The sequence below is a fragment of the Bufo bufo genome, chromosome 4 (genome assembly GCF_905171765.1).
Source record: "Bufo bufo chromosome 4, aBufBuf1.1, whole genome shotgun sequence".
Lineage (NCBI taxonomy): Eukaryota > Metazoa > Chordata > Amphibia > Anura > Bufonidae > Bufo > Bufo bufo.
In genome coordinates, this window is record NC_053392.1 from 87,969,114 (window position 1) to 87,983,061 (window position 13,948).

Genomic DNA, 13,948 nt, shown 5'->3' on the forward strand with positions numbered 1-13,948 from the left:
TTACGGACAGCACACGTCCCTGTTCATTTTAATGTGTGTATTCACACATCACTTTTTTACCATGGTCCGTGTTTTTAGTGTGGATGCATGTTCTATTTTGTCCGTGTTCACGGATCCATCACGCCCATTATAGCCTATGGGTCCGTGAAAAACCACGGATGCAACACGGATGCCACCCGTGTTGCATCCGTGTTTCACGGATCATTAGGAAGAGATGCTTTGAAAATGATTTTTCACCTGTGCAGGGTCAGTGATACACGGATGGCACACGGACAGCAAATAATGGACACAAGGACCCAAAACAGATCCTTCACGGAGGCATCACTGACCACCTTCTCACGGATTTGAGCACGGACGTGTGAATGAGGCTTTATTATAGTAGTTCCCTGTAGCACCAGTATTCCAAAAACAAAGAAGAGCAGGACAAATGGGGACAAAACTGATCTGGATGCATCAGTTCAGTTGCGTTTTAGGGCCGGACACAAAACCGCTGCAATCAGTGTTTTTGTGTTCAGTTTGCAAAACTGAACAAACCTGATCAGGCATGAAAATCAATGTCAATGGTGCCTGATCCGTTTTTGTTACATAAAGCCTCATTTACACGTCAGGGTTTCACGGACGTCTTCGGACGTGTTCTCCACGGACAGCACACGTCCCCATTCATTTTAATGTGTGTATTCAGACATCAGTGTTTTAACCCTGTACGTGGCTCAGTGGTTTTAGCACGGATGCATGCTCTATTTTGTCCGTGTTCACGGATCCATCACATCCATTATAGTCTATGGGTCCATGAAAACCACGGATGCAACACCGGTGCCATCTGTGTTGCATCCATGTTTCACCGATCATTAAGAAAATGCACACGGACAGCTTCACGGATGCATCACTGACCACCTGCTCACGGATTTGAGCACGGACATGGACGTGTGAATGAGGCTTAACCCCTTTAAAAATTCTTTAAAAATATGTTTAAAACATGATTAAGGCTAAATGGACATGATCAGGATCACGTGCAGATTTTCTGCACGAATTTGCGTGCGGGAAAATACGCAACGTAGGTCATATCCATTGTATTCTATGAGAATTTGAAACTCTCATGCACATGATACAGATTTTTTATGTGCGGATTTTGACCTATGGTGCGGATTTTAAAATCTGCAGCATGTCAATTTAGTTTATTTTTCCTGTCAGGATTTTCTCCATTCACTGATGCGGATTGACCTCACGGATTTCCCTGCGAACCCATAATTCCTGAAGTGTGCATTTTACCCTCAGGCTTCTTTCACACTAGCGTTGGGCTTGTCCGGCAGGGGAACAGCCTGCTAGATCCCTATTAATGTTTGCTGTGCTGCGGCCGCATCTCCTGCCCGTCCCTATTATAGTGAATTGGGCCGGGCCGGACTTCCAGCAGCACATGTGTTCTAGCGTTAGTACGGATCCAGCAGCCTGCCGGACAAGCCTAACGCTAATGTGAAAGAAGCCTTAAACAATTGGTCATTTTCTGCTGACACATTCTCTTTAAGGGCCCTTTTACATTGTCTGAGGTTTGCGCCTATTGTTGGTGTGTAACACTTGTTCCCATGTAAAGGTCTAGCTCAGGGATGGCCAACCTGAGGCTCTCCAGCTGTTGTAAAACTACAACTCCCACCATGCCCTGCTGTAGGCTGATAGCTATAGGCAGTCTGGGCATGCTGGGAGTTGTAGTTTTGCAACAGCTGGAGAGCCTCAGGTTGGACATCCCTGGTCTAGCTGATCACCCTGATAGATGAGCAAAAATCTCACCTTTAAACCTTGTCAGCAACATATTGCACTGTGTAAAGAGGAAAGTGCAGCCGACAATGTGAATAAACGATCATAAGAACAATTATTCGTCCTCCTGTCACTTTGTATCGGGCCATGGTTAGAGGGCTTCAAATGTAATTAGACCTTGTCAGATAGCGGGCACAGATAAGGTTGTCTGAAAATATATGAAGCCACGTACAAATAGAGGAATTTGGGGAGATTTCTTGCATTATTGTAACCCTCTGCTGCTACAATTGTTGTATTATCACTGCTAGAGACCATGAGAGGTCCTTGTGTTCATCCAGCTTAGATCCGATAAGCACTTTGGCTCTTTTTGTAGCGCTATCTTTAGGCCATATAGGAAAGCTCAGCTTGTCAGGCTGATGTATCTTCTGCACAGATCTGTAGGATAGCTGCTATTCTTCTGGGTAGACAGGAGATCAATCATTCATGAACACAGTGGGCAAAATCTGGAAGACATAAGCTGTCAGCGCAGAGAAGGAAAGTACATGTTAGCGTGCAGATAGAAACTCCTCAACATTGAAACTGCAACACCAAGAAGAAAAAATCGTGGAATTATGGAAATCACGGATCGATAGGCATGTTAACAATATGCAAATGATAAAAAATTGAAACAAAATATTCAAAACATCTTGAGTATTGAGTATGAGCACCACGTGCAGTCACACCCACTTCTACACCTTGGCAAGCTAACAGTGAGGTTATTAATGGTTGTCTGAGGAATGTTTTTCCACACTGAATAAACTTGAGCATGCAAATCATCAGGATCTGCTGCTATCATCTACCGTTGTAGGTCATGGTGATGGTAGCACTTCTAGACCATGATGACTGCCCACAGTAGCACGGGCAAGATCTGGCCTGGCGTTGTCTTGTTGAAAAACGGCTCTTAGGACACTTTCGAGAAATGACCATACCACTGGTTCCACGACCAAATCAATGTAATGCCGAGCTGTTACTGTACCTGAAATGAAGACTAGAGGGGTTTGGCTATTGTACATTATGCCACCCCACACCATAATCCCGGGGGTAGGATAAGTGTGACATTCCCTTGTGCCCACTTTGTCTCCAAACCAATCTCCGGTTATCACTGTGTCCAAGACAAAAGCAGGACTCATCACTGAAGAGGAAAGACCTCCATTCCAGCCCCCATTGCTGCCTTGCTGTGCATTATAATAGCCCTTGAGAGAAGTTTTGTGAGGTCAATGAAACACCTGTAGATGGATGCCTGGCTCGTAGCCCAATGTTGTGCAAATGTCTTCTTATGGTTTGTGTAGACAGTGTTTGCCTAGGCTTGGGATGTGTACAGAATGAATCACTAGGCCCCATTCTGCTAATCAGATGATCTATCCGTGCAGAGTTTCTCCTCTGTTCACCTCTTGCCGTGATTCCAGTTTGTCGTTGTTCTCCCAACCACCGGGACATGCAACATTGGACAGTGCTGACATCTCAGCCTAGATGTGTAGTGATCTGCAGGAGTGATAAACCAAGGTCTCTCAGTTCACATGAATTGGTCTGATTTTTTAGGTTTTATGTGGCTAAAAATCCTTTTCTTTCAATCTGTCTTTTATACCCCTCCCACATGCCACTGATTGGAGCTAGGTGCTCGAAAATGTGATCATCTGCAGATCTTAGTGACACCTGCTAATTCCTCGATTTGCATAACCTTACGCCTTGTCTTTCTCGGTGTTGCAATTTGAATGTTGAGGAGTGAGAAGAGGAAAGCTCCTTACATCTAAGCCAAAATTGGATCTGTGGAACATTCTGCCAAGATGTTTGGAGCAACTTATTAGCAAATTGCATAATAGTGTAAAGCTATGTTCACATCATGTTTGTGATGTAAGTTTGGAAAAGCTCCAGACATACACACCAGGGTTACAGTAGACCAATGGAGGCCAGTGTACCACAAAAAACGATAGAATAGTGTAGTAAAGTACGATATTCCATGCAAAGGTATCTTAAATCTTACATCCCGGCATATACAATAAACCGAGCCTAACAGACCCTAATGTAGACCTGAACCTGGGACAGGCGCAGAGCCAGTTTCAGGGGGATGCTGAGAACGATTGTTACTAGGGGCCCCTAGGAACTAAAACCTCCTAGTATTTATGGATGTATAGTGGGAAATTGAATGGCATTATTATTGGGATACTGCATATTCTATCTGGCAGTATTATGGAGGTCATATTTAGCAGTACTATATTAGTACTGTATGACTGTATGACTGTATTATATGTGCTGAATTATGAAAACAACTGTGTAAGTATCAAGTGGGGGGCCCTCTCCCAGGTCTCCATTTTTTTATAAAACCACTCCTGAGCTGGTAAGGAGTCTAATAATGAAGAGCCCACACACATTTTTACGCGGTGCCGTAATCCTGGAATATATGGTTTATCGGCTATGTCCTCGCTCACAAAGGTATTTTGCATGGGATCTCGTATTACTTCACATCAGCTCAGCAGACTTGCCCGCACATGCATGCACAATTAGAGAAGGCACGTTCTCATACTGTATGCCTTCCCAGCACACCCTGGAAAAATGCCATTAGATTATTCTCCCTGTCCTGACTGAGGACTGAGAGGTGCAGACTGGAGGAATATAAGGCGGGGGTATGCCTGGAGCTCGGATTTCAGGGCTGTCTGCCGGGACCCCATTAGGGTAGAAACAGCCGCCGTGTCACGTAAAACTTTACTAATGAAATATGAACACTTTCATCTTTAATCCCTTTAAGCAAATGGACCTACCACAACATTTTAAAGGGAACCTGTCAGCAGGGTTTTGTGCATAGAGCTGGGGACATGGGTTGCTAGATGGCCGCTAGCACATCCGCAATACCCAGTCCCCATAGCTCTGTGTGCTTTTATTGTGTTTAATTTTTTTTTTTATACATATGCAAATTAACCTGAGAGGAGTCCTGTACGTGAGATGTGTCAGGGACAGGACTCATCTCAGGTTAAATTGCATATGTATCAAATAGTTTTTTTTACACAATAAAAGCACACAGAGCTATAGGGACTGGGTATTGCGGATGTGCTAGCGGCCATCTAGCAACCCATGTCCTCAGCTCTATACACAAAATCCCGGTGACAGGTTCCCTTTAACTCCTGCCTAATCAGTGCGGGATCTCGGCTGCAGTTCATAGCTAGACAATTGCTGTAATGCATGGGGTCAGAGAAGCCTTTCAAACTGGCGGCTTAAAGAAGTTGTCCCACGGGAAATATTCTACATTTTTCAAACCAGCCCCTGGACCTGAATACTTTTGTAATTGCATGTAATTAAAAATTTAGTATAGCCACTGAGTTATTCACTGGAATCTATGTGTATAGCGCCACCTGCTGTTTGCTCTTTTTCTAAATTCTATGTCCACCTCACTGAGGTTGACAAACGTGCTCAGTTCCATCTCAACTGCCGCCAGCTGCAGCAGAACGGACATGCCCCCTGAGAAAAGACATGCCCCCAGAGCTGCCAGCTTGAGATAAATCTAGCAGAGCAATTGCAGCAAAGAATGGGCAGAACTCAGGATCCATGTGAGGTACAGGGGCTGGTTCAAACCCTTTCAGAATGCATGCCTCTAAGGGCTTGTTCACACGACCATATGGCTTTTTCAGTATTTTGCGGGCCGTTTTTAACGGATCCGTTCTTTCGTTTCTTGTTTCAGTAGTGTTTCCGGTTCCATTCCGTTTTTCCATATGGCATATACAGTATACAGTAATTACATAGAAAAAATTGGGCTGGGCATAGAATTTTCAATAGATGGTTCCGCAAAAACGGAACGGATATGGAAGACATACGGAGTACAATCCGTATGTGTTCCGTTTTTTTGCGGACCCATTGACTTGAATGGAGCCACGGAACGTGATTTGCGGGCAATAATAGGACATGTTCTATCTTTGAACGGAAAAACGGAAATATGGAAACATAATGCATACGGAGTACATTCCGTATTTTTTGCGGACCGTACAAGGAATTAAAAGACGGCTCGTATACGGAACTCAAAAAACGTTCGTGTGAACGAGCCCTAGGGTAATCTTGCTCCAGATGCCGATCCTGGCACCCGTGAAAAAAGCTGTCAGGCATGCCAGGCATTTATCCTGTAGCGGCTACTACAGGGGAAAGATAGTATTACATCCTGACCATGTAATACACGGCTGAAGTCCACGGCAAGGGGAAATGCTCCTACAGAGCGGCTCTTTCCGTGTGGGTCACAAGGAACCCCTCTATGAAGTCCAAATACCGTAATAGGACGTAAGAACAGGGGTTGGGCTCATGCGATAACCCTTTTAAAGTGTCACTAACTTTTCAAAAAACTTTTTGTATGTCATAAAGACATGTCAAAAGTTTAGATAGGTGGGGATCTGAGTGCTGAGACCCCGACTGATCTCTAGGAGGGGGGAGAAGTGCGTGCATATCGCGATCTCTCTCCTCGCTACAGAGGACAAAATTGAGATGGGCTCATAGACGTCTGTGGAGCCTCTCTCGTGTCGCGAGGCGAGAGAGACCGACATGTGCGTGCTTGTCTCCCCTTGTTCTAGAGATTCCTGGCGGTCTCAGCACTCAGGTCCCCACTGATCGAAACTCTTCATATGTCATATCCAAAGTTTTTTGAAAAGGGAGTGACCCTTTAACATATACCACACAATGAAGTATGTGATTTCATGGGTAAGCTGTATTCCATCTCCGTCCACCGTGCCTAGACGACTGGTGCACTGGCACGCAGCTTTATTATAAACCAGATCTTCCTCCTGTGAATGTAGCTGGTGTAGATTCCTGATAACCTTCAGCACAGAACATACAGTTTATCAGTAACCCTTAGTTACGCTGCCATCTCCAGTAAGCCAAATGTCAGGACACAGCAACTAATAGCACTATAAAGATAGGTCTGTCATCTCGTCAGATTGTCTGGGACATGACTATTATACTTTACACCAGTGCAGGTTCTAGGTAAAACTTCTCTCAGGGCAAGTGTCCAAACCCCCCCCTCATCAAAACTGCTCGATGAAATCATATCAGAAGAGTACTTGCAACCGTCTCACCATATATATATATTTTTTTTTTATGCTTAACACAAGATTTATCGAGAAAAAAAGAAAATCATAAATTACTGCTTAAACTGCTAAGCATGTCCCCCACAGTGGCCCTCATTTTCATGTCTCCCACAGTGGCCCCCATTATTATGTCCCCCGCCCCCCATTGTAATTAATGCCCCCCCCCCCCCATTCCTTTATTATTTCTACAAGAAGTTATGAATGAATTGTTAGCAGTCTGCAGTAAGGGTACAGAGGGGTGGTAACCAGTTATGGGGGTGTGTACCTGTACAGACTCACTCTATCCAATCAGTGCTGCCATTGTCAGTCTGTGCAGGTACACCCCCAACTGGTTACCTCCCCTCTGTACCCTTACTGCAGACTGCTAGCAATTCATTCATAACTTCTAGTAGAAATAATAAAGGAATGGCACAACCTAGAGCCATAAGAATAGATGCTCCAGAATTGTTACTACATGGTGAATGCATGAAGCTATTAAACCAGGCACGCCAGGACCTGTCACCTCTTCCGACATGTCTGTTTTAGTAGCTACTTGCAATCCCCATGTAATAACAATTCTGGAGCATCTATTCTGCTATTCTTCTGTTCTAGAAGTTTAAGGATAAAGGTCCATATGGGGGTAACCAGTTGGGGGAGTGTCCCTACATGGTCTGACCATGGCAGCACTAATTGGATAGTGTCAGACTGTGCAGGAAAACACTCCCAACTGGTAACACTCATCTGTACACTTCTAGCAGGAATAAGAGAAAAATGGCACAACATAGAGTCATAAGAATAGATGCTCCAGAATTGTTATTACATGGGGAACGGAAGTAGTTACTAAAACATGACATGTCAGGAGAGGTGACAGCTACTCTGTGGGGGTTCAACACCCGGGATTCCCGCTGAACCTCGCAGAGCAGCTATTTGAAAAGATATGGATGCTCGCGGTAGCGCCACAGCCTTCTCACAGCTTAGCCTAGGCCATGTGATGTCATGTTCATCGGTCACGTGGCCTAGGCGCAGCTCAGCTCCATTGAAGTGAATGGGGCTGAGCTGCGATACAAAGTACAGCCACTATACAATGTACGACGCTGTGCTTGGTGAGCTTAGAGAAGGCCGCAGTGCTACTGTGAGCTCTAGTGCCTTCTAAAACATCTGATCGGTAGGGGTCCTGGGTGTCAGACCCCCTACTAATCTGATACTGATGACCTACCTGGAGGACAGTCCATCAGTTCAAAAATCCCAGAAAACCCCTTTAAACTTGCCATACATATTAGATTTATGTCGTCTCAACCTGCCAATTTTGGTGAGTCATCTAATGTCTATGGTAGCCTCCCAACTCTCAGAAGGGTTGGCTGTGCTAAATTTCCTAAAGTTTTTTCTCTCAGAGAGCTAAGCCACTGCTAGAGGCATCTGGCAGCAGCTTACTTCCATTCAAAGCCGAGCATGCATTTGTATTGTGGGATCATAAGAGTGGGCTATACGCTCATGTGGCCAGCCGTTATCTGACGGGTATAGTCTGATACATCTGTTTTCAAAAGGATCCCAAGGAATCCTCATGGATCACATTGACAAAGTTTCCATTTTTTATAGCAAGGATAGTGTCAGATGACTAATCTATAAGAACAAAGATGGACATAGTGTGACCCATAGTCCAATGAAAGATGCCTCCTGCTGTGTGCCCGTGTGCAGCATGGTGTCCGGACAGACAGAAGTGGAACTCGCAGCTTTGGGCCCCAATTTAGTCTGTAAAAGGACCTCAACCTATCAAGTGCCATTTATATTACTTATGTGGCAGAGAGGTCATTAGTGCCTGATCATCTCTGGGACCCTCACCTACATGAAGAATGGAGTCCCCGTCCTCTGATTGACAATCCAAAGCTGTCTTGCTCTGCATTCATTTGATTGGGAAAGGTGACTGATTTGAATTGGCTGAATAAGGGGGTCTTGTGAGGGCCCTAGACATTTAGAGCATATCCTGCGAATAGGCAAAAAGTATGTAAGATAGAAGTAACCCTTTAAGGTAGAGTTCACATCACCGTTATTTTTCCGTTCTTCTGAACAGAAAAAAAAACCACAACGGATCCTGTAATAAAACAGATCCCGTGCATCCGTTTTGCACATTCGGCCTCCGTTTGAGCCATTTCAGTCAGAGATTAGTTATTTTAGATGGAAAAAAAAAATGTACTACATGCAGGACTTTCCGTCTAAAAAAACGGAAATGGCTCTAACGGATGCCAAATATGCATAACTGATACACAGGATCCATATTTTTTTTTACAGGATCCGTTTTTCTTTATTTTTCTGTTCTTCTGGCGAATCAGAAGAACAGAAAAGTAACGGTGAGCAGGCCATATACTGGACATTTTCTAGAGGACGTAAAGGCTGATTTACATAATTCCGTAACTTTTCTTAATTTAAAAAGTGTGATTGATGTCGATTGAAGGGGGAAAGCTCAGCAAAAGTCGATTTGTCAAGTAGAATTTTTTTTCAGTTTTCGGATGTGGAAAGTTGTGATAACGTGCACCAAGGAGCATACTCAAATAGGGTTGAGGTGGGCTTACGGTCACATCCCAACTGGATGACCAGATTTACCAATGAGCGCTTACAACGTGTGTACAGAGCCGCAGTATATGTCAGCACTATGTAATTACCAGGAATCCGACAGTATCCAAGTGTTTTCATAGCCTGAATATTTTCCTCCAAAGGATTGCTGCGTTATTTAAGGAAACTCAAGCTTAGGATTTTGCACAAGTGTAAGCAATGTCTGCTAATAGATGAACTGATGAGATCACGCTTTTCTCTCCTTCCAGACAGTTGTCGTGCATAAAGTTGTGGTCTGTGCAATATCCTTAGGATTCTACATGACTGCTACGCGGATATTACCTGTAGAATACAATATAGAGGAACGCTTTCAGGAAACCTCATCAGCTCCCACAAGAGTCATATATCTCTACTTGTCTCTAATGGCTGCAAGACCAAAGTATTATTTTGCTTGGACCTTAGGTAAGTGATCTGCAAATGTGAGCAAACACTGCCACCTAGCGTCCGAAGCTCTAATTACATTACTTGTGAAGGGCATGCTAAAATGTTTTGGCCTCCTTTATGAAACCTAGTCACTTAGAGCAACCAAATGGATTCTGACTTTTACTTTTTAGCCTGTTTGAATGGGTTTTCTGGGCTTAAAAAAAATTGACTTCCAGCTGCATAAGAGATAACATAATAAAAAAAATAATCATAATCACCTTTGAAATCCCTGGCAGCTCTGAAGATCCATGGTCCCCTGCTAGTCTTTGCTAATATTACTGAAGATGTGACTTGTCATACCAGTATTTTATTTATTTTATTTATTTATATTGCGCTTAAATATCAGTGCCTGTCATTACTCACATTGGTCTCTGTCTCCATTGGGACTCACAATCTATATTCAAAATAAACCTATCATTATGTTCCTGAAGGAAACCTATGCAAACTTGGGGAGCACATGCACATATGTCCTTGGTCGGATTTGACCGTGCTGAAAATGTATTTGGCAACTGCAGCCAATAACTGGTTGCAGCAGTCATGAGCTATACATGCTGACATCACCACTACGGCTAGGGATTGGCTGGAGCGGTTGGGATGAAATGACATGCAATGTAATCAGGGATTGGCAGGGAATATATACAGCATTTGTTTTCATAAAGGATGCCCTATAGACCAGGGATGGCCAACCTGAGGCTCTCCAGCTGTTGCAAAACTACAACTCCCATCATGCCCAGACAGTCTACCGATATCAGCCTACAGCAGGGCATGGTGGGAGTTGTAGTTTTACAACAGCTGGAGAGCCACAGGTTGGCCATGCCTGCTATAGACAGTGGAGGATAAAGTAACCCATATGCTCTGGGTCACTCCTAAAACTTGTGCCCCTTTTCCCTTCCCCATCACCACCCTGCCACACTGTGTCTATAGACATCACCACCTTTTTGTGGTAGTATTGACAACTGGCAGTTACCATTCCCTTTGTCAAGGAGTTGTGTCCCTACACACTGACCATGTCCAATTATAGCGACTCATCCTTTTGACAAGGGAAATAATAGCACCCAGTTGTCAGTTAGTCATGGGCTACATGGAGACTGCAATGATTTTCTGTTTCTGACGTGTCAGAAGAGGTGACAGTTCCTCTATAAATCTAGTTACTCACAGATAATGTCTTCTCTAATTGTAGACATTGTCTTTCCTTTTCTCCTCTATATGGCCCAGACCACCATGATAACCTTCTGACAACTGAGCCATAATGTTTCTGCAGACAACACAAGCCTCTATATACTGTAACAACACAAATAAATTCAGGAATAAATAACAAATCCCTCTGAAAAATGACAGTCCTCAGACCAGACAAACCCTAAACCAAACTTGCAATATTCTGGTCAGCACTCAGATGTCTCCAAAATGGGTGCTGTGTGGTAGGATAAATTCTGTAAGATACTACAGTGAGATGCTCCATATTCACCCCTGCAAAAACGACAATTGTGCTAAATCCATTCTTCACAACCATGTACCGTGGTCATAGATTGGATGTTTCTTAGTCCATATATTTTTGGATTATATTGCAAAAAAAGTTGAAACCGATACATTCTTCCAGTGGTGTGTATTGGTGAAATCAGCTTTTAGGCTCTGTGATATCACAGTATTTGAAATATGCTGCCAAATCTGAACCGCAGACATACCCAACTGTTGTCTTGTCGTCTTGTACAATTGTCTTGTTTTCCTTTTTCAAAATCAAAACTAAGAAAGAACGTGTTTGTACCGCTCTTTCCTTTAGCGGATGCGATCAATAATGCTGCAGGTTTTGGGTTCCAAGGCTACAACAAAAACGGTGACGAGAACTGGGATCTAGTTTCAAATCTGAACATCAAAAATATAGAGGTAGGTGTTCTCTCATTGATCGGCAAGTAAGAAATACCAAGCAGTATCATCAGATGTCAGGTTACAATGACGGAGGCATCCTACCCAGACTACCTCAAGAATCCCTCAAGAGGTTCCGCTGGCGTAAGATCATTATAACAGCGCTCATCTTTTAGCGGACACATCACTGGGTCCTGTTTGTCATGGCTGATATTCAGAGAGGGTCAATTCCCGTCAGGCCTTTAGGAATATTTCCAAAATTCTGATATCAAAGCTGAAAAAATGACAGTATGTTTGTGACATATAGCACTTATTGCATGCATTTGTTTCCTTCTACCTCCTTACCCCATCCAGTGCTGATGAAAAGGGCCGAGCTTACTGAATGCTGCCTCTTCTCGATCTGGGAGGTAGAAACCTTCCCCTACTGCCCTATGCAGAATGAAGACCATGCCATGCAACACATTTCATCTTCACGCTGAAGGAACCAGAAGAAGAGGATTTCAAAAATAAAAAATACAAAAATTTGCATGGAGAATACAAATCTCAACCCCTTCTTCTTGCAAACCTACTGTCTGCAGATTACTAAGAAAATAGGGCAAGCGGAGTGGAGTCTGACATTACTGCAGGATCAGGGGGAAATTGATCAAGACCGGTGCTTTCTGCGCTGCTGGAGGATGAGCCTAGTTTATGATGAGGCACAGGCCTGGTCATGCTCAGAGCTGTTGTAGATTTCTGGCTTCATTTGCACCAGAAAACTGCTGTAAATGAAGATAAATTTGTCTTGGCGGTTGGTCACGCCCCTTTCCTGCTCTTGTTATGCCCCCTTTTGGGAAAGTGGCAAGGGCCGCGTAAAAAGAGGCAACTTTTTTTTTTCTCTCAAAAAGTTGAATTTAAAGAGGACCTTTCACCTGGATAGCTTTAATCTAATTATTATCCTTCCTTATAGTGCGGCCCCCACTGATGTCTTGGCACTTTTTTTTTTTTTTTCTGCTGTGGTCCCCGTATCTTTTGCCGCCTCATATGCTAATGAGGCGACTCGGTTACACTAGGCGTGGACTTGTATTGCTCCTGGGCGCGGTTATCTTCTCCCTGGCCGCATCCAATCAGAGCGCCCCGCTCTTAGCCAGGGAGAAGGAGCTCAAGTTCTCGCGAGAATCGTGGGAACTCGAACTTGTAGACATCCGGAGCGTGCGCCATATTCTCGCGAGAACTTGAGCTCCTTCTCCCTGGCTAAGAGCGGGGCGCTCTGATTGGATTAGCATATGAAGCGCCAAAAGATTCGGGGACCACAGCGTTCTTTAGGAAAAAAAAAAACAGTGCCAAGACATTAGTGGGGGCCGCACTACAAGGTAGGATAATAGTTTGATTAAAGCTATCCGGGTGAAAGGTCCTCTTTAACACAGCTTGCGACTTTTTAAAGCCATCTTTTCTTGTGGCGCAAAGGAGATGATGAATCAGGGCCATAGTGTTTTGTGGTCAGGAACCCTAAAAGCATATAGGTCAGTATAAGAGCTGTATACACAAAACGGCACGAGATTGGAGTCAAGACCGTTTTTTGCAAGGTTGCATCATTTTTTAGCTTAGAGAAATCAGTTGCAAAAATGCACCAAGCACTTCAGCCCTTCAAAGTCCACTCGCTGTAAGTACCGCACATCTAAACTAATAAATATACTAAAAAACATTAACATAATAAATTTGCGATGCTGAATGGCCTTCCATATCTCTCTTGATTTATGAAATCCAAGTTTTAAAACATGACTTGTAATCAATAATCCAACCGTTGACTCTTAATGTAAATGCTGTCTGGGGAGGAAAAAAAAATTGGCTGATGATTTAAAGAGACCCGATGGACGCCATCCAAGCGCCAACTTCCTGTGACTTAGACTATGACCTGATATAGCGCTCGCTTTAACTCTGCAGGGGATGTTGGCAGAGCTGCTGACGACTGCTGACCCTGTTCAGTCGTAAAATATAAGAGAAAAAAACAAAAGTAAAAAAAAAAACATACAATGTATTATCTCGCTGCGCCTGAAATATGGCAGAAAAAAATAGCAAACCGCGTGTTTGTGGCTTTTTGAACGCCACTTGCAACGCATTTGTTCTCAAATGGCGTTTCTGCACTGCCCTCGCCACTTTCTGAAAAGGAGGCACGATGAGAAGTGAGTGGTCAGTGGGTTTGCCACATTTATCTCAAAGCTACTGTAGATTTCACTATGGCACACGGACAGTCGGAG

At 43.8% G+C, this 13,948-nt stretch overlaps 1 protein-coding gene across 1 annotated transcript in view; it reads left to right on the forward strand.

Moving 5' to 3' along the window:
- The window catches only part of MBOAT2 (membrane bound O-acyltransferase domain containing 2), a 272,749-nt gene that overhangs the window by 234,008 nt on the left and 24,793 nt on the right, over positions 1-13,948 (forward strand). The window contains exons 8-9 of the mRNA XM_040427503.1: positions 9,641-9,833; positions 11,632-11,735. Coding sequence (XP_040283437.1) covers positions 9,641-9,833; positions 11,632-11,735 — 297 coding nt within the window. The remainder of the gene's footprint in view (positions 1-9,640; positions 9,834-11,631; positions 11,736-13,948) is intronic.